This window comes from Barbatula barbatula (assembly GCF_947034865.1).
Source record: "Barbatula barbatula genome assembly, chromosome: 2".
In the NCBI taxonomy this organism is placed as follows: Eukaryota; Metazoa; Chordata; class Actinopteri; order Cypriniformes; family Nemacheilidae; genus Barbatula; species Barbatula barbatula.
The window spans coordinates 11,229,939-11,252,587 of NC_136767.1; the positions used below are offsets into that span (position 1 = coordinate 11,229,939).

Below are 22,649 nucleotides of genomic sequence, written 5' to 3' on the forward strand. Positions count from 1 at the left end.
GCTTATGCATGATGTTTTAAGCTCAAATGTTTTAAAACACTTTTAATAGTATACTATTAAGTGACTTTCAGATGTGTGCAAAGCATGATCTGTTACTGCATTTTGTTATCAGAAAAAGAGAACAAATTATTTTTAATATGATATTTTTATTTATTTAGGGGTTTGCTTTTAAACTATACAGTAACTGCAATTGGGGCACAAAGGACAAACCGAGTCTTACATCCTCTAAACTGACCTTGTTGGGCATTTGTGCAAGCCGCTTATCAAGAGCTACAGTTAAGTTTTACACTCTTAAAAATAAAGTTGCTTCATGATGCCATAAAATAACCTCCAACTTTCAAAGAACCTTTCTGTTTCGCAAATGGTTCTTTGTGGTGAGAAAAGGTTGTTCAGAATATAAAAAGGTAAGAAAGAATGAGATGGGTTTTAAAGAAACTGAATGGTTCTTTGTGGAACCAAAAATGGTTATTCTATGGCATCGCTGTGAAGAAGCTTTCAAGAAACTATAATTTTAAGAGTATAAAGTAAAAAATATGACAATGTTGTGTGTTTATCATGAAATGACGTTTTTTGTTTATACATGAACATGAACTTTCAACATTATTCCTTATCCATCATTTGTTCAGAAATTAATTGTTTCACTATAAATTTTGTTCACTATCTTGTCTTTCAAAACCTGTGGCCTGAGTTTTACCTTTTTAGAACAGAAAAAAGATTCAATTGTTTTGCGTCCATACAACGGAAGTCATTGGAGCCATGTTGTTTGGCTACGAACATTCTTCAAAATAGCTTCTTCTGTGTTCCCCAGCAGAAGAAAAAAAACATCTTACCGGTTTGGCTTGATATGAGGTAAATACGTTTTTGTTTTTGGGTGAGCTCATCTCTCTAAGATTAACAATAGGTTACTGTGACGTTGCCTATTGAAGACAGTGGTGCAAATTTACTGTAGTAAATGCTCCTATGAATCGTATTTGAGGGAAGTGATAAATGACCTACAAAGTCATATGGGGTCGAAGGAAAGATTGGATCCGAAGTGCTGTCTACTTCAGATCTCCCAAAATAGATCTTAACACCAGATGGTCTCTTAGTTTTAAGAAAATCGCGTTTCTCTATCATTTGGCAATGACGAAAACATTAAACAGAACAAGTCCTGTTTGCATTATGATAAACCAGTGCCTTGCAAGGCCTTTACAGAGTGCAAGAAGATGCCAGCCAACAACAACAGAAACAAATCCTACAATAACTTTTCATGACCCAACATCAATTCAGGCTTTAAACCAATGTCTCTTTTACATTGATGCTAAAATAAATATTCCAAACATCTTGCACCCTGGCTGGCTCTGGTCTACAGTGTGGGGATTGTGAGGTACATTCCTCGGCTCCTACACAGCCGTCATGACATACGCATTCTTGTGTGGCCCAGATCCCAGAAGGGTAAACATCGTCTGTGAGGTTTCACTTCAAAAAGCACAGGGCTTCCCCTCAAAGTCAGACGACCAGAGTGTCTCTCACTAGCTGGTTGGTCCAAAGCGTCTCTGTGCAACTTCTAGTTCTCCTTAGGGTTTGCCATTCACAAATGCACAAATGGCAAAGCGGGGTAGCACACACGTGGCAAACCGGCCACCTCTGCTTCTAAAAATGACATCCGATGGCAAATTGGACCATCTAGATATCCAGTGGAAATGTACCATGTCTGGGCTGTAAAATGGGAGCATAACTGCGTCAAGGTGTGAGGTTATTAGTTTTGCAGCTTTTAGATCACGAAGTAAGCAACTAACCCTGAAACAATATATTTTATTTGAGTTTGTACACTAACAGTGTGTGTATTCATGTATCTGTCACCTCTACACGATCTCATTTCTCAATTCCTTGCAATGCTGAACCATGACTCTGGGTCAGCCTTGCAAGCTCACTTCTTACAATAAAACAACAGACTGCTGTAGAGGAGAAATTGGATACAAGGCTTTCAAAATCATGTCACGAGTAAACATTCAGGACACCTTTTTATGCAGCTATGGTAAAAACCACTGATATAATGGTCACACTTTAGATTAGGGTCCATATCTCACTGTTAACTATTATGAGGTCATTTCTAAGTTTAGGTATTGGGTAGGATTAAGGGATGTAGAATAAATTCATGCAGAATGAAACATTAAAATGTGCTTTACACATACTAATACGCAACCAAAGTGAATTGAAGTACCTTAATATAAAGTATAACTGATATGACCGTATCAACTGGATTAACATAATATTTCATTACTGAATGTTGAAAATTTCTCCTACCCACACATTCATCTATATTTGAGTCTTCATAAAAAGATCTTAAGTCTAAAAACCCATTTGGTGTGTTCACATTATACACCAACAAAAGACACCTAAAATGAAAAGATTCCTACTGTAATCAAGTTAATAACAGATTTTTTACACATTACTCAAATCAAGCATGTTTAAACCACTTACAATCGTCGTACATTATAGTACACAGTGTGATTTTTAAAACATCTAATAAGAAAAATCACGAAAAAGGGTCTCTCAGCTGTCCTTACCGAAAAACGTATTTGAGGATTAATAACCCTTTTGTTGAAGGCGGTTTTCATTCCCTGGAAGTATAAACAATTAGCAGGCAACAGCGTGCTAATAACAAACAGCTCTGGGATCAAAAGATGCTGCAGGAGGCAATTTAGATGGAATTCTTTCCACGTGGCACTGAAGGATAGCATCTCTAGCTGTGATCTAATGTTCTGGAAGCTACTTTAGCTCTTTATTAGCACATAAGAGAACTCTTGTAAATGAGACCAGCTGAGTTAGCAAACACTACTAGTAAAGTTCAAATAAGGCAGCGGGGGCTTACTGTATGGATGTTCTTTATACCACCAAAGCTTTCTGGTCTTAAATATGCCTAAAGCCATTTCATCGCCATACTATCTTCAATTAATCTTAATTAATCCTTATCATAATTTAATTTGTTCGAAAGTTCTCTGTACATAAATAAGGGGCTTATGGTAAATCCACTATGCTAAATACCCTAATTTCTCAGAGGCACTGAATCCATTAGACTGGGAGAGGAAATTTTTTTCTTTCTCCCACTGACATTCAATGTCATCACTGATCTCTTGTGTTAATCCAGATTTTCCACAGTGAAAGGAGTTTGAATGTAAATTGGTTTGAACTATTATCCATTTTAAAGTCATCAGGCATGTGGTTCAGAACGAACCCAAATGCATTTCCGTTGGTAAAAATCCCTCTCTTTGAAAAGAACAAGGGCTGTATACCCACCATTTTCTTGATTTTAAACAAATAAAGTAAAAAACCATGTAAAGTTTATACTCGCTGCTGTTTCGAAAACAGGACGAAAGCAGACCCTCATATCAAATATCTGTAAAGCTGACAGGTCATTTGACAGCTACATCCCAACACTGTCTCAAAACACAATATCCTTCAATGTCACACGGGTGGAAGTGGGGACCAGTTCCCTGTCGTGCTGATATACAGTTGTTTATTCTTCATACGTAATAAAAAAACTTGGTTTCATTGAGTTTGGGTCTCTAAAGCCTTCTGTCAACCTTGCACCATGAAAGTAAATAAATGAATAACTGTAATTCAAGACCCCTTGAGGTGCGCTAAGGTGAAGTACACTCTATTGCCCATAACACGTGACTCTGTTAAAAGGAAGCTTAAAGGATGATGGGATGTCATGTGTGATGACAGCTTCTATTGACTGTTACTCGGTTTTTACTGATACTGTTTTTCAGCATGAGATGGCCCATGGGGACAACCTCTTAACAACCAAGAGCAATACGCCACATACACACAAAGAATCAGGCCATGAAGTACTTTCCTAGTCCACAGTTTGCCTCCCCAAAGCAAAAACAGATGTGGCCACATTGACGGAAATGCAGCTAGGTCCTAATATCAAGCTTCAAATAGAAGCCAGGTGAATAAAAGAAAGTTTGCTGGAAAGCAAATTACCTTGAATGGAACATCAATGAGCTAAAAAGAATATGCATATTGTAAAAACGAAATTGCTGAGACTATCACATATAGGCACTTAAAATACCAGATGATAACAGTATTTCAGTATCACATAGCTCGCCGCTTCGCAGGTGATTTTCACTCATTAACATTTACATAAAAGCAGGAAGCTACACAAAACATGAATACACGTATCATAATACATCTGCTTGTGCCTTAAGGCCAATGGACAAAAACCTTGCCGCAAAACCGCTCTTCTGTATTATTTTTTATTTATTTAAATATTAATGGAATAAAATATTGAATATGAGATTATATGTGGACGAAGAATTCTAAGAATTCTGTCAATTTGCTATTCTGTCTAATTCCAGCAAACCTTGAAGAGAAGGGAAAGAAAAGGGTATTGTGGGACGGTAATAAAGTCATTCCTTTTTCACTGCCAGGTGGCATGGCAGAGGGGTGATTCAATGGAACGGAGACACACGGAGTAACTAACTAACTCTAATATAATGACGTTCAGATGATGTGGAAATGCTTTCAAGGTTGTCATCAGCTTAAAGCAGCTTTGAGGATATTTATAACAATAGCTCATGGAAAAAAATGATCAAAAAGGTCCTCAACTATTACAGCTTATTTTCGAAAGGTTTAATGGAAAGAAATGTGACTCGATGATTGATTTTACAGAATGTTTCTCTGTGAGGATAATTGTGATAATTCACAGTATAAGACCTGTCCTTCTGTTGACTGACTAGAGTTGAACTTTGAAAACAAAAAGGGGTCTCCAATGAATAACTAAAGGTCTGCATGCTCTGGAATCTTGTGAGGAGGAGCTCTGTTAGGTGGTTCCAATTTAAAAAAGGTTGCACAAGATATCAAAATATTAACTGTATTTACCATTTAAATATTGTATGTACCATTTCTATTCCTTGCATTTACCAAAAATCATCTCTTCATAGAGTAATATTTTACAATCATGCTGTGTTGAATTTAAAGAAGGCCCTATATGAGGATGTCTGATGGAAGCACCAAATTGTTTTTCTTTCACTCATGGATCTGTTAAAATCCTCAGAGAGGAATAATTATGGAAAGCAAAAGTCCTAGATCACACCGTTCACACATCAATCTCCAATCCACACTTAGAATACCCATACGACATTTGGAGCTGAAGATTGAAAGCATGTGAAATAAAAAGCAACAAAGTAGATATGGAGGTCCTTTAAGAAAGCCCTATTTATTATTAGCAGGTTTATGTCTTATTTAGGATCAATTAGATATTATTGCTAGCCATTAAAAAATTGTAAGAGCCCCGGTATGATCTTTCCCCCTGTTACACTTGGTTTTTAGAATATTCAGAGCTTGCGCTCAACATGTTGTGCTGCATTTCCACTCATAGCGCAGAGGGTACACACTAATTATAAGACCATTTATTATGTACACCATGTTTTTATTACATTTAAAATTCTAATGAAGTGCTGTTACTGGCAGATCTTGTCTCCTAAAGCTATGTTTTTTTTTAGTCCAGACACTTTCAGACTTGACAACACAGCAAACACAGTTTTTAGCCATGTCTAATATGATCTAAATCCAAGTTTCATTTAACATCACACTTCCTTTGTGATCACTGTTTATAAATCCCTCAAATGCCTATTACTAAATTTCAAAAATTGAAACATTGTGAACACAAGAATTTTATCTGCTGTAAGACCCATTTTAAGGAAATGTCTAATAAAATAGTGGGGAAATCTATGGAAATTGCACATAGCTATAGAATGCTAATCAGCTTAATGACCTTAACGTTTGTAAGATGAAGCAAGAAATATGCTTCAGGCCATAACAAAAATAATCTCCAACGATTTATACCATTAAGATTCAAGGAACTTCCCACTGACATGTGTCAGTAATGGGTCTCTGTTGGATCGGAAAGAGGCTAGTGCCAATAAAGAGGCGCTTTATCCCCAATGCGGGAAAACATATATCTTTGTCTTTGACAGTCTTTGACATCACAATGTGAGAGGCGGTGTCATTGGAATGGATCTTTCAGTAAGGCAGTTAGTCATAATTTAGTCCCTTGTGCTCCCAAACCACATTGCTTTACTTTGTAATGTTGCAAAAAAGCCAACTGCCCTCACTGTTGATGATGTCACTGAGTGAATTTAAGGTTTACAGCTTTTCAGAGAACATACGAGCTATGGAATCTAGTAGATCTGCTCGGTACAGAAATTGTATTTAAGTTACCCCCAAGGCAACAAATGAGTTAAAACTAATGCATCTTGATATTTAATCATATTTTAGGATGTCTAATAGAATCTGCAAAAAGAAAGTGTGAAACTAATATGATATATTTTAAGAAGAAAAAATGAACAATTCATATTTTCAAGATAGACAAGATAATTATAAGAATATACCAAAAAGAAAATGTGTAGTTGGTCGTTGGTCGCATATGAATTAATTTAAAGTTGTGTGCAGTAAAAATAAAATTAATTTTGTAATAATATTTCAATACTTTTTGTATTTCTGCCATTTTTAAGCAAAGCTTACTATCCCTAGTTGAGCCATTGACACAGCTTACCTTAAGGCATCTGACTAATTTGACAAATATCACATTTGGATAAATTTGCATTATCAAATTGATCTTATCATCCAAAAATGAAAATTCTGTCATCATTTACTCACCCTCAAGTTGTTCCAAATCTGTATAAATGTATTTGTTCTAATGAACACAGAAGTATCACAAAAAATACTTTTTCTGTTAAACACAAAATAAGATATTTAGAAGAATTTAGGAAAGTTAACCTTTATAGAGCAACTTTGACCATCATTTTTTTTTATCCTTCTACGATAGTCAATGATGACCCAGAAATGTCAGTTGCAACATTTTTCCAAATATCTTTCTTTATGTTCAAAAGAATAAAGACATTTCTACAGGTTAGGACCACTTGGGGGGAGTAATACATGACAAACAAGCCATAATAAAATGCTTCAACTCAGTCGTATATGATGGAAAAATACGGTCATGCAATGCAAAAATGATTTACAGTCAACAAGGTTATAGAAGCAACACAGCTTGGGCCACAGTCACATCTTCCGTACTGACACTTCAATATACAAACCTCTTTCTCCAGACTACTGAAACCCCTGAAACAGTGGAAAACATAGAACAACCCAATGGAGTTAAAGAACGTACAGAATTAAAGATATCATTGTAGCACTGTCAAAATCATTCAAAGCCTTTGCTCTGAAGACTTAAAAAAAACAGTAACTGTTATTGTAATACCAGTGATAAGCGGATTTTGGTTGACAAAATGTCTCAGGCTACAGTTAAGTCCTCTTTAGATAATCTCTCTGTGTCGGTCTCACCTATTATATTTGCTTTGACATTTTCACACATCACATACTTGTGCATTGTAGAGGGATTACGTGTTATAAGTGGCTGTTTTCGTTTCCTGAATTGTTTGGATTGAAAGCTCACCGAATTCCTTCAAGCTCGACAGCCATTTTCCATTATGTTAAATCTGGATCTTCTGCACCTCCGCTACCTCTCAAGCAATATCAACAGGCTTTCGCATCCTCTCCTTGCGTCCTTCTTGGTTTAGCATGTTTAATTTGCGGCCTGGAGCCTGGCAACTGCAGCACGCTAAGAGACATCTTATGCGTAGACACACCACGCTGCCTCTGCTGCCCACCACCATAATTGTTATTCCCTTTGGTTAAACTCATCTCTCTAGGGGCCGGAGCCAATCTTTACAGCTAGTGACAAATAACCTGAGGAGTAAACGAGACATGCACTGCGGCAAGACAAAGAGGTTGTCCTGCAACCAGGCCTGCAATTTACACTAAATGGGTTCATCAATGTCCTGTTCCCCTAGGCCCCCTGTCCTTTCCCATAGCTGACTCATGGTCCGGGGAGGGTGGAGGTTTAGACCGAACCTAGATTACGTTTGCAATTTCTGATTTGCTGTTGCGATGGCTTCAGTCTGTTATACTCTCACAGCTGTGCTTAAAATATTTGCCATTTCATTTAATTCTCATACATTACTGCCACGCTCTGACACATGGACAAAGCGGTGCAGAAGCCATGGTAAGCAGATTAAAGAGTTATTTTATACTCGCATTTAATACGATCTTCTGTATGCTTATATTTATCTGAATAAAACTAAGGTAATTATGTGATACTTTCTTTTCTGTGGCCACAGTTAATACATTATCCACACCCAGCACTGTTTATAGAATTTGGCTCAGATTTTATACGCCGTTTGGGTGATTATTACTACATTCCCACCTTGTAATCTGTCACAACAGGCTTGTTTATTAAAGGATGACCATCATGGAATGTGTTTGACTGTATTAAAACAGCACGGTTGAGAATATTTACACTGGATAGTCCCTTAGCTAATCTCATTATGGACTAAACCGTGTTGGCAGTGAACAGCATGATATCAAAGATTGTTTTCAAATCTAGCCTCGGATATAAACACAGGGGAGTCTGAAGTTCATAGACCATCCCTCGACTTGGACATTTGACGTAGTAAGGTACATGGGTACTTTCCCATGCCCTTCATAAACCCAAACCCATTTACTGATTGTTCAAGTGTGCAACAAAACAGATTCATCTGAGTACCCTTGAGAATGTAAGATGATCGAAAGGCTTGGTCTTTTCTTAGAGCTTTGACGGACAAGTTTACTTAAATAATAAGGACAGCTTCTATTTGGTCAGGAGGCTGAGCAGAGGCCATGACCTGCACACCAAGGAAGGAGTTCAAATATCACAGAGCCTGAAACAGAAGCGGAAGGCTAAGCAGCACAGCAGCTGCAACTATCACTGGTCTCTAGATGACTACCTGGCTACAGTTTGAATGTGCCCAGCACGATATTTTTGAGGGACAGATGAGGGAACGTAACCTAGCTTGCAAATAAATGTTTTCCACATGAATCGGATGCAGTTACTTCCTATAACCCCTGTATATCTGATGTCCGAGGGACCAAACACCACAGAAAGGGTTGCAGGGTACTTTGGTATAATATAGCTCACAGTTGGTCACAAATGGAGTCGGCCAAGCAACAGATCTCAAGCCATTTATAAGATGAACGAAGACTGATGTTTTACAACAAAACAAAAAAAGACACAATTGGTTTGATAACGGCAATTACTTCAAAGTCCGGTGACGCAGAGATTATCTAAGCAACAGGAGCGAGAGCGTAATCATCTCTGCTTGCTGCCTGTTTCCCACCTGATACAATGGAATGCCACTACATTGCCATGGCAACCGTAACAACCGTACAAGCACTTCTCTCTTTAGAAGCAGCTGAATTGTGGGGAGATCTTGAAAGGTCATGAACGTGCAAAGGGCTGGACATCCTAGAGCTTCCCACTGTTTGAATGTAATTATAAAATTACTTGAACAAAAAACGTTGTGTGCACATTGAAAGTGCTATCAGTCACACAGATACAAACATCTGATGATTTACAAACCTGATTCTGGTTGTAAAAAAGTTTATGTGATTTGGAAACAAAGGACAACATGATGTTAGTTCTTGGTTGTAGCGAACATAACGTGTAAAAGCATGCACTTATCGCCAGCATTTTTCGAGAGGTTTTTCAAAGTTCATGCCCAAGCAATTTTCACTGGCGTTGAGCCAAGTGAACGTGCAAATTCACTCCCTGATAATAGATGGCGCTTAATGAAAAACAGCAATACCCCGGTACACAAGGTGGCGCTGCGCAACTTTATGCTTCTGACAATCGCTTGTCAGACACAAGAATAAATCTACATTCTTCTTTCGTCAATGTGTGCTCGGCAAGACCATTTTTTGTTTAAGCGCCACTAAGTCGTGTTTAACTTCTCATTTGTAGGCCAGTATTTAACGCAGTGCGTCAATCCAAGAAATGTGCCCACAGCGTTTTCTTTTTATGAGACACACATTGGCGTGCACAATGCATTAAACGTAGATGAAAAACGCACTTGATTATCGTCCCGGTGTGGACAAGCCTTAAGACAGCTAAATAAATGTTTTGGTTAAGTAAAATGAACCATCACATATCAATAAGGATTTAGTTAAAGTATAAAAATAAATAAATACATTATGAATTACATTTCCTATTTTTTTATGGAATTTTATTCAATTTCACTTGGAAATGCACCAGAATACAGATGTAAAAATTATTGCAACTCCTGGTTTACAAGGACATTTACGTTTAAGTTTTCACTACAATGATTTTAACATTTCGAAATGATGACCCTAACCTTGAGTTAATTTTAATGCTTAAAGGTTTATGTTAGATAATATTTCATCTAAAATATCGGGAAAAAAATACATGAAGCACAAACAAATATGTTCCGATATACTATTTCGCTACAAACACATACTTTTTTATTTAATTTTGTAAACAGCAACCAACCAAAATGTCCTTAATTATTAACCACAGATGTGAATTTTAAACCGGTAATTGAGAAATATTGAATGATTTACTATATAAAGGGATGTGACTGGCTACAACAAGTTTTACGATAGAAATATGGAAAGACAAAAAACTTGAATGCACTTTTCTTTGGAGACACACACCAAACTTTTATAATGCTGTGGTACATACCAATCGGCTGGTAATCCGAAGAGATGTCTGACAGGGCTTGCAATACTGCAGACCTTCGGTACACCACATGTACTCTTCCACTTTCTTCATGTTCCTGGGTTCCTCGTTCCAGAGGCTCTATAAAGTACTCATCAGAATCTGTGCGAATCAGACCAGCCTAAGGAGAACAAAACAACAAGTGTTGAGAGCAATTGAAATCTTTCATATAAAACATTTATTAAATATCATGGAAGATATGTTTGTTTAAAGTGGGGTGAGTTTATATTTTTAAAACGTACATAATACTCTATAAAATGGCTTTTTTAAATGATCTTTTAAAGTTTTTTTGCGTAGACAATGCAGATATATTGCAAGATTTGCAGCCTATATCATTAAAACACTTCACCTTATAAACCCTCTTTAGCATTGTATTTTACACCCCAGTGAAGTTTCGAAGTTATATATATATATATATATATATATATATATATATAACATATCTATAAACCACTTGACACTACTGAGAATAAAGTGCCATCAATTTGATTAAAGTGCCATCAATTTGATTGTTATTCTTATGTAATATGCTAGTTACTTAAGATCCTAAAGTGTAGATCTAAACTTAACATTTTGAAACCCTGAAAATGCATCACTGCCCAAAACAGGTTGAGAATGTCAGCATTATGCAGATTTGACAGTCAGCAAATGAAGTGCGTTCATGAGTGTAAGTGACTTTCATTATGTGGGGGCATCTGTGCCAATAAATCTTCCAACTAAACGCAAGAACCCTGCCAAGACATGTCATATGGTCTTTTTGGGAGGGATGATGTTCTGTTTTTCACCCACTCTCTCATTCACTAAGTCTTACAGCATATGAACAGGTAGAAAGTTGTTAGCCAGTTAGCAATACATCAAACATTTTACAGCCTTACAAAAAAATGTATTGAGCTGTGAAAGAATTCAGATTTTACGTTTCTTTCATGCTTCAGTGACTGGTAACCAAAATTATAAACACTTTATTAAGCATAAACAAAGCATTTTCCTGTAGAAACCAATACAATAAAAAAATGCATGTATCATTAATGTGGTGAGGCCATCTAAGTGCATTAAACAAATTATATATTTTCATGATGTGTGACCACACATTTTGGGGTTTTCTGTGTTTACAGTAAATGTGGGCGCATCTACCAAAGTCACTACAAATCATACTCATTTGTACTGCACGCCTCTTCTCAGCCTAGAATATGTGCTCACTCCCGAAGTGAGAATTTCTCCATATGCTCATGTGTGTATATACGTGGGTCTGTGCGTGTGAGCATATGAATTTGAATGTACAGTACATTAATTCAAGTGTGTATGTGTGTGTATAGACAGGGAACCAGCCTTCTTGCTCTTTTAAAACAGTCTCTCAGTTTTATCCAGCCCCCGGGCCCCAAAACCGGCCTCCTGTACACAGAACTGCCTCTCAGAACCCATACTTTGGAATGTGCTGGTAAACTAGCTCTCTTTCTTGCTCTCTCGCTCGATCCTCTATGTCCTTGTCATTACCCAGCCACACCTTCCCAGGGTCATCATGTGCAAAAAGAACACATGGTGAGTTCACCTTACCACGCACCTGCTGCCTCTTTCCATTTCCAATGAACTCTGTTCGACACCTCTGCCCTCAATGAGCAGTGATTTGAAGTTCAAATTTATTGTGATGTTCTTTCATTTTGAAGTCATTTTGCATAAAAGCGTCTGCTAAATGAACAAATCGAATGTGAATGGCACATCCCATCAATATTCGTTATTTGAGGCACAAACTAGAAATGAATAAAATCATTTCAGCGGCCCCTCTTAATCGAAAGGACATTTTGACTGTATCCAATTCTTTTAATTATACACTTCAATAATGGAATCAGAATTGAAATTCAATTCACTGTAAATAAAACGATTTGTAATTAATGCCTTTTCTATGCACACAACAAGATGAAACCCTGCAGTCGTTCCATTATCCAAAGCTGCTCATATTTGGGCCATTAGGGTTTTAATTACTTTTTAAAAATCATGTTTTAAACCGCCAAAACACAGTTTCTGTATATCTCATGTTAATCTTGAATACTTACAGAAGAGTGTCACAGCCTTCAAATATCCGTAGAGTCTTAATTTTTTATCGCATTTATAAAAGACAGATACAGCTGTACAATTATTTCCGAAAACATGCAACGCATGTGGGGGGGAAGCGGAACTAAAGCACATGCGCACACACTGCAAACAAAACACAGACCGGTTTGCACTTAACACGTGTGCGGTTCATGTCCGGTATCTTTTAGTGCAGGGACTGCCACTCCATCTATCAGTTTCAAACGATCTCCAAATCCAGTATTATATCTACCGTTTATATAACATTCATCACCCAAATGAAGTGAACGTAGTTCTTTCTCTCTCTACTGCACACAAGTGAAAGTGACTTGTGCGCATGCTCCTTCTCCCGCTCTCCTTGGTTGATGCATGGGCGTGCCCCGTGCTGTTCCGGGCTAAGAAAAGTTGTTACGAAATGAAACCTTTCCGATACCTATACGAACGCTGGGGGAGTGTATCAAGCACAGAAATACAATGTACGTCCAACTCGTTTTTTGACAAGTATGAGAAGATGCATGCATGATAGTAATTTGTAATATGTTTCAATTAACAGATGAATCATTTAAAACGAACAGTGTGAAACATTGTGACAGCCAGCATTGAATAGACTACAATATAAGTAAATCGTGTTTTATTTTATATATTTGCGTCTATAGAACTGGACTACATGTCTCAGCAACTTGTTTGCAAAGGAGATGTCAATGTTTCTGCGGTATATTTATGCCTGCCCGCTCGCAGAAGCAGTGCTGCGGGGTTAGAGTATCACTACGGCGGGCACCGCGGTGAACGGGGACCGCTGAAGGAAGCGCTTGTGTGGTTTCTCTGCTCAATTCTATCAAGTAACATTACAGCAGACATATTTTAAACAGTGGGTAAGTATATCATTGATAACATTATTTTGTTTGGCGTCATAAAAGCCTATTCATTATTCATTATAGTCACACACATTTTTTTGCTCATCCACTAGGCCTATGTGTAATTCTCTGAGTAAGCATCCAACTCTTGCCCAGGATAGAAATGGTTTGCAGATTAGAAATGTCCGTGGATGTTTGATTTGCTGGGGTTTGTGATAAATTGAGACATGTGAAATGACGTGATATGGATCAGATAAAATTTTAAACGATTTTTTGCTATCTCTGTTTACATTTTGAGTTCACAGCTTTTACATTGCTCCGCTGATGTTTATAAATGCAGGCGATGATTGACAGAAGTCACGTGAGTAAACAGATGACTGTTGTAAAAGATTGCATCAATAAATATGTTTATGAAACATTTAAACATGGTTTTTATACCTTGTTTTTTCTGTTTTTAGCATCAGAGAGAGAGAGAGTATCGTCTTGATGTTGTCATCTAAGTATGTGATCATCTTGATCTAAATATTTTTATATAAAAAGTATAAGTGTGCATGTAGTCTTCGTGTTGAAGATGCTTCATGAAATCATGCACGTGCGGTCTGGGAAGATTCCTTATAGAGACTGCTGTTCCACTTCTGAGAATCAACATTTTAGGATTACAGAAAGAAAATGTGTAAGTACTTGTGTTGGGTCTGGAATGGGCCTGATGTTTATTTCTTGCAGACACCTTACTTTTTCATTTATCTGTTTTGTTTTTATTTGTACAGTGATGGTGCAGATCTGGAGAGGAATGCTGCACTGCTCATTTTAAATGTTTTTGCTGATTTCGCTTCTGTCTGGACAATGTAAGTTTTACATTTACATTTAGTCATTTAGCAGAAGGTCTTATCCAAAGCGACTTACAGATGAGGTAAAGAATGGAAGCAATTGGAACAACATAAAGACAACGAAAAGCATAAGTGCAATCAAAAACGGGTCTCATATAGCCTACCACAGTATAGAGTAGAAAAAAGATAAAAGCAAAACTGATCGGTCAGGTGATGACGGAAGAGATGTGTTTCCAGACGATTCTAAAAAAGATGGCTACAGAATCTGCTGATCTTGTAGCAGCGGGCAGATCATTGCAGAACTGATCCAGAGAAGGTACGTGAGAGAGATTTTTACATTTAAGGGATGGCACCAAAAGACGTTGTTCATACGTCTGCATTAGCGAGTGAAGATAAGAGGGTGCCAAATCAGTGGTGGCCTTATAGGCCAGGAGCAGCGAAATGAATTCAGAAACAGTCGGATCGTAGAGGAAAAATGACAGGCGGAGTTGTGTATCATCCGCATAGCAATAATAGGAAAATCCATGTTTCCGAATGACAGAGCCTAGGGATGTCATGTATACAGAACATTGAACGGACCAAGCACTGAGCCCTGAGGCACCCCTGTGTCGAGATGTTGGGGCTCAGAGACCTCACCTCTCCATGATACAGCAAGTTTTAACTATACTAGTTTCTGTGTTTTATTTTTGTAATACATTAGGAGAAACAGAAAATGTAAATTTGGGGATTTTGTATTCTCTGTTATTCAGTAGATGTAAAAAAATTCAGTATTCAGCACAGCTAACACCAACCATATATCTTTATGGCACTTCAAGACCCCTTGTTGAGAAGGACAAGCATCAGAATGAATGGTGTCAATATCCTGATTGAAGACGTAGAAGTGACAGAGGCACTAAAGTAACATTTAGATGTATTTTCTTCAGTGTGGCAAAAACCTTCATTCACACAATAAAAATAATTTAGCACCATTTGTTTGAACTTTTTAGTGGCTACAAAAGACTGCCAATTCCCAAATTGTACAACCATATTTATGATGTACTGTATTATGAATTCTATTGCCATAAAGAACCTTGTGATTATTTTGTAGCTTGTGGCTCAGTGGTTAGAGCATGGCAGAAGCAATGCTAAGGTCATGGGTTCGATCCCAGGGGATTGCACACATAGTCAGAAACAAATGTATAATACAATGCAATGTAAGTCGCTTTGGATAAAAGCGTCTGCCACATATAAATGTCCATTTAAAGACTTAAGAATTTGTGGTTGAACCACACTAGAGTGCTCTCATAACTTATAGGTGTTTATCATGTTTACAGTCATTAAACCATTTAAATAATTATAAGACTGTTCAATTAAATGATTTTAATTCCATATGTAATTCTACTGTGTTACTTAAGACAATAATAAATATTCTAATCATATTTTCAACAAAGGACAAATAAAAATTAAATCCATAAAAATGAACCTAGAACATTAAAAGGTTCAATGATAGAAAATGTTCCCAGTCTGCAAAGATCCCTATAGGGTTCTATTTATTGAACCCTTAAAAACCTTTAAGGGGTTCCATATATGAAGCGCCTTTTTCTGTTCTATATAGAACCCTTTCTTTTACGAGTGTATAATATTCAGCTTTGGGTCCTAATGTGCTAATGGTCCTAAATACTGATGGTAATGCTGAAGAGGTTTATTATAAGAACGCAGACATACTGTACCCCCACACTTTCAAATACCCCAAGGCAAGTAAAAGACTGTGCACTTTCCTCGAGGACAGAATCAGCGATGTACTGTGCAAAATATTTCCAGATTTACCTCACTTAACCTTTCTCGACTGCCCACATATTTTTCCCCCACAGACCCACAGTTCAATGGGTCAAAGTTCAGCATGGAAGAAGAAAACATTTAAATGAAAATACATGTAATTATTTGACACAAATACATATAATCAAAATCAGTGAAAACATTACTGGCTTATCATTAAGTTGCTTGGAATTGACACTGCCGGTGGCAAAATACAGCGGTGGTCACCTCCGTTACCCACACTCTGACCAATGAGCAGCTTGCTCTGTCAAGTGGACAATCACAGGTGGCTGGACAGAGCTTCTACCATGCCAGCACCTAAATAGCGGCCCATGAAAAAGGATCAAGCGTTCTGTGTTCCATCAGTTTAATAACTCCACCATCAGCGCCAGCCAAGCAGACACCAGCTATGGGCCAAGACAAACATATGGGATTCAGCTGAAGGGGTCCAGTTTTCTAGGACTGCACTGCAGTCTTAACTTCTTAAGGAGCCGGTATGAACGTGCTGTTTAAAGAAAAAACGACGACCACTTTCAAAAAAGCTTGGATTCAGCCAAGACACTGCTACCTTTCACACGACATGTTGTTTAAAGGTGTGTTTGGTTTAAAGAAATGTGTGTAAACCTTCGTCATCATTACCTGCCATTTTCATCCACCTTTAAAAGGAACGTTAAGAAAAAGTTATGCCGGTTAATTTCTTTCGCTGGCATAAAAAATGGGAAAAATGCTAAAGTCATCTAAGCCAGAGAGGGTATGAGGAATGGAGGGAAATGAAAATAAGCAGCAGTACTCAGGAAAAGTCACATAGTAATCAACTTTACACTGTACTTTTCAAATGATCTTATTTCCACTATAAGCATACTTGTAATGGCCTAAAAATATGCTTTGTCAAAACAAACAACAACAATAATCAATCAATAACTGCTGACAAATTTACAAAGTTCCTGTAGTCGCATGCACATTGAAAACAGTTTGTGCTGGTGATCCATTCGAACAACGAAGAAATGTTATCTGAGTTGTAAGCTTGCCATCTAAGTTGAATCTTATGAGATAAAAATAAATGCCAAGTAATGCCAAGACAACACATTTTCGATCACTTGTGACACTTTAATAATTCACTCAAAATTTACTATAAGTTGTAAAAACTAAATAATAAAATCAACTTGATGAACTGTTTGTGCTCATGACATATTTTTTTTTTAAAGATCACACATGTACATTTAATCTATAGAATAATAAACCAAAATGTGAAACTATAAAGTAAATCTAAAGCAATAAAAACATTTATCCTCACATATTTCTACGCTTATTCACAACATATAAAAATAGAATTCAAAATACAAATTGAATTTTGCAAGTTAAACAGGAGAATACAATGTAAATCATTCATTTCTTTTTAGTGCCACTCTGTAAAAAGAGCAAACATTTACCCACTGCTTTGAGTGGTGGCAAGACCTTCATGGTTAAATCAAAACAGAACTGAGTGCTGCTAGTGAACAGGCTCCAATGTCCAGAGCAATGACAACAGAAAATGTGGTCACATCTTAAGTTAAACTGGTCATGATTAAAAATGAATAAACATATTAATATATTAATAAAAGCAACCAACACGCATGGCTGGAGTTGCTGTTCCCCGGCCTCTCCTGAGGCAAACCCAAAGAACGATTCTGCCTCTGCCTATCCTCAAACACCTCCCCTCCACAACCTCAGACCATATACCAAAACAGCTCTGGGGTCAAGCCTCTGCAACAGGCTAAAGATCGCTCGGCTGAATCAACAAAGTACATCAATAACTATTAGTGAATACAACTCTTGTGCATGGCTGCACTTCTCGGGGTGAAGGGACTGGCTGCATTTCTTTTTCAATTAAAGGCAATCTTTTTCTGGATATGCTAAATCGCCCAAATGCCCCTTCTGTAAATGTGTAAAATGCAGCTGTTCTTTGCAGATACTTAACAAATCTGATGCAAAGAAATGATGAGAGGTTTATTAAATGTACTGTAATTTACTTACATCCAAAAATCAGTACATCTGTTTTCTCCAGCTTCTCTTTGTCACTTTGGATAATGCTATAAGTAATGAAAGCCTTGCCAGTAGAAACAAAGCGATTAACATTTTTGGGACTGCTGCCAGTTATATTCCAAATTATTCATTTCGATGCCTTTTTAATTCATTTTGATGCCTTTTAAGTGCATTAGAAAACAAAGAAACGTAAAACTCCATAAAATGTAATCACAGTAAACAACAAGTACAACATTTGTGAGCTAACAGTTATGATCCAACAGCAGCCAAGGATCAATTTTTTTTACCTCATTTCAAGCTGAGATGCTGAAAAGAGTCACAGAGTTCAGCCAACATTTGGCGAAAAATATTTGGTGTTTGTGTTCTCATGATGGTTTCAGAGTTTAAACGGGTGTTGTGTGGACTGAATAAAATCCTCACCTGAGTTTGTATACAGTTTAGGGAATGAAACTCAAGAAAGCCAGAGAGACTTGCCAATACAGCTCAGAAAATGTACTTTATACAAAATAAAACCACTTTGTGATACCAACTATGGCTGCTCAGCTTTATCTTTTAACTAGTCTGTGCATTAACTTTTCTATATCAGCAAGGATTTATTCTGAAGTACCTTAAGAAATGGCTATTTTGAGAGGTGGTTAACCCGTATTAATTTGTATGATGTTGTAGTGAGGTAGGTGGGACGAGAGCCGGTATACGAGGACGGTACATGAGTGATAACGAGCGTCAGCTGTACATGTATCACGGAGGAGATCGGGAGCATAAGAGGACGGTCGTCAGTGAGAGTGGAGCAGATCTGGCTTTAAGTTATGGTTTGTGTGTGTCTAAGTTTTTTTATATCCGCCGGTTCCCATCTACTTCCTTCCTTTTATGGATCTGTGTTACAGTGGTGGCTAAACAAGGGAGGGGGGGATATGCTGTCGGAGAGTCCTCGCTCCGAATTGCCTCGCAGTCTCGAAGAGTTCGGGCAGCGCGGACGAGAGGCGTCCGCCAGCGGCTCCTCGAAGCGGTGGTTCTGGAGCAGAGGAGGCCGAGCATCTAGGTCGAGACGGGATGACTGTCTCCCCAGAGGGAGCGGGCGCCAGAGGTTGGAGCCTGCTTTGTCGGCCCAAGAGGGGACGAGCAGGGGCGAAAGAGCCGATAGAGGCCACCGCCTGCCAGAGGCCGTAGCCTGGGTCTTTCCACCCAAGGGGGAGGAGCAGGTGGCGGAAGAGCCGGGAGGGGCCACCACCTGCCAGAGGCCAGAGCCTGCGTCCGTCTGCCCAAGGGGGAGGACCAAGGGACGGGGGGGCCCGCTACCATCTCCCTACCAGAGGAGCCACCGCTGGCCACCAGGGGGCGCATGGTCTAGCGCCCAGGGCCACCGCAAGGCAACGCGAAGGAGAGTACACGGCAGTTTGAGGACCGAGCTGCAGCATGTCCCTCTCCCCCCCTCTCATTCCGGTTGCTCCCGTCTCCGTTCTCTCGTCTCGTCGGTGCATACCCCCAGGGGATGGGGTGGATGGGGGTATGTAGTGAGGTAGGCGGGACAAGAGCAGCGACCGGTGCGTTAGTGATAACGAGGAGATCGAGAGCATAAGGAGACGGGCGTCAGTGAGAGAGAAGCAGGCCTGGCTTTTAGTTATGGTTTGTGTGTGTCTATTTACGTTTGCTATTATTAATTAAAAGTTATTTTATGTTCACCAGTTCCCGTCTCCTTCCTTCCTTTTATGGATCTGTGTTAATGATGTGTATCAAACAAAAAAAGATTGGGTATCATGCTATGTCATGTATTTTTATTACACTGTTAATCGTGCTGGCTTCTCATGCTTAACATGGTCAACTTGTCAAAAAACGAGTTGGGCATATGACGTAGTATTTCTGTACTTGATAAACTCTACAAAGCACTACAAAGGAATTATAATTCTATTCCTTTTATTGGCCATTCTCATAGAAAGGCACAGCAAGCACTTTTAATTAATAAAATCAAACGTAAATAGACAGCCGGCAGCCCCCTCACGGGCGACTGCCGGCGACACACACAAACCATGACATAAAGTCAAGGCCTGGTCCTCTCTCACTGACGGTCCGGTCGCTCGTCCTCTTATGCTCCCAATCTCCTCCGTGGCCTCGAATCCCGACTCTCGTCCCGCCTACCTCACTACAATTAGAATTACTCTCCCCACTGGTCCCCCCTCAAGCAACTCGTGTTTTTCCAGAAATAATCGTACAGCTGTATCTCTCTTTTATAAATTTGATCAAACTAAGTACTCTTCGGAGATATGACGTATGCAATACTACTGTATAGCACTATTTTCCAAGTCATGTATGCCAAACCTTGTCATTATTCAATCACAAATCAAATAATTCAACTCAGTCTGCAGCTCCAATGTCAAATTTGACACTTTTGGAGAAAGATGCCCTAAAGCGGTTGGACAAATAATTGGATTTTAGAGTGAATTGTGATATTATTTCAGTATGTTTCTCACACAAACATCCGATTTGGCTCTACAAGATGGAAACTAGTACAACAGATATTTGAAATATTTTATGATACTCTTAAAAGTATCATTATTAAAAATGGATACACCCCAAAAACATGGAATAGATTTAAATAACAGCATTAAGGTTTGAAAGACTAAGAACTAATCCATTGAGTTGTGATTTTTTAGTTAAAAATCCTCCCTCCCTTTAGAGCTTTTTCCAAAGCCAAGCCTCATTCAAAACACATGTAAAACATGAAAAGAAAAGTCAAGAGACACAGTGTTAGCGAAGAATGGAATGCAAGTTAGCTGTATTTTTTTTGTTATTATGGCTCAAATCAACTGCAGTTTGATTGATATTAATTGATTTTTTTTTTATTTAAAACATGATTTTTATCACATTTTGGAACAATCTTCATCTACTACCTCCCCTTTCTTTAAAATATAGAACTGTCCATTCAGTTCTACTTTTACATATATACGTTTTCAAATTGTCTTCTAACCTTGTCAGCTACGAGAGTTTAAAGCCTTGAGAAAACGGCACACTGAGTTATCCATTGAGAAAAGGCCTGCACATACACACACTGGTATGTCAGAGATGTCAGAAAGCACAGTTATGTTTACTCTTAAAACAGTGTCTGCCCACTTGCCACAGCTCAGGTCTTGTACATTCCTTAGTCACTGGCACTTCTGTTTGTTGTAGGTTGTGCAGGCCCTGAACTTGATAAAGGCAACGCTAAGACAACATGTGTTACAGGTATCTACTAAAGATCTCCTCGCCAAATCTTCACTTCTAATGTACATCCAAGGGGTTGGTATAAGCAAAAATCTGACTGTATGATTTTACATGATAACTGGGTCACAATGTTTCACCTTCTTATATACATTAGTCTGAATAGGCCTATAGATCAATCATTTAGCCTTAAAATAACTATGTGAAAACTGTTACTAAAATACTGACATAGTAGTAAAAAGATCATTCCAACAAAAAGGCATAATGTATAAGATGTATTTGTTCTTTGCGCGTGTCAGAAATCCCTCTCCATTTCAAAGTCAATCCACACAGTCAACATGAACTTCAGAACTCTGATATTAGAGGAATGCAAAGCAAGAATAAAAAAAGAAAAGTTCAAAGTCATCTCAGCTCTGATGTGCATCTAAGAAAGATCATAAGCCGTGAACATGCGAAATTGTTACTGACAGCATGTGGGCAGAAGAACACAGAATCCTCTGACCATTAATGTCATTATTCTCCTGACAAAGGTGCGATGGGGATGAAGTTATGGCTCGTGGCCAGGCTCTCGTGTGAAGCTCGGCCAGGGGCACAGTAATGCAGCCAGTGCTGATTATCAATGAGAGGGGAGCTTCCTTCAGCACTCTGTCCCCCAAAAAATACAGCAGTATGCATTAAAGGGGCCAAGCTATGACAGACGCGTAGCCGTAGATAAGCAGTGGATAAGTTTCGTTGCCATGTGAACTCTCACTGAAAAGGGAAGAAGAAAGTCTTTCCCCATAGTATTTCTATGAAAGTGTCTCTACTGATATTCCCAGATCTTGACGAATTGCTAAGCAAAAGCAGAAGCGTTCACTTTTCTCCACTTCCAGAGGAATGTTCACAGGCCTGAAACATGCCTGTGTCGTGTAAGTGAGCCAGCCAACAACTCCTCCTTCTCCTCCCCCAGCTAAAATCATCCCTCCATCCCCCACAAACTCTCAGCAAGGAGAGGAAATATCTGCTTCAATATCTGCGCGCCGGACCTGCAAGACTTTAACATTCAAAGTTGCTATAACTAAGAGCAGGGAAACATAGCTCGGTGTCGTCCCAGAGTGGTACTTTACATCAAAGACAAATAAATGTAGCATTTTAGCCATTACTCGAGAAAATTACAGAGTTAGGGTGGAAAATGTAAAGCTGCGAAATACTCAATGTGCTTTAGAAACACATAGGTTACACATTGACAATGCTGTCATTCTCGCATAATATAAATAGCACTGAAGGAAAGTCAAATTTTTAAGTGAATAGCTCAGC

At 38.4% G+C, this 22,649-nt stretch overlaps 1 protein-coding gene across 3 annotated transcripts in view; it reads right to left on the bottom strand.

The window, feature by feature from the left end:
* The window catches only part of adamts3 (ADAM metallopeptidase with thrombospondin type 1 motif, 3), a 76,037-nt gene that overhangs the window by 49,410 nt on the left and 3,978 nt on the right, over positions 1-22,649 (bottom strand). For all 3 annotated transcript variants that reach the window (XM_079477095.1, XM_079477094.1, XM_079477093.1), the window contains exon 4: positions 10,565-10,721. In XM_079477095.1, the coding sequence (XP_079333221.1) occupies positions 10,565-10,721 (157 nt within the window). The remainder of the gene's footprint in view (positions 1-10,564; positions 10,722-22,649) is intronic.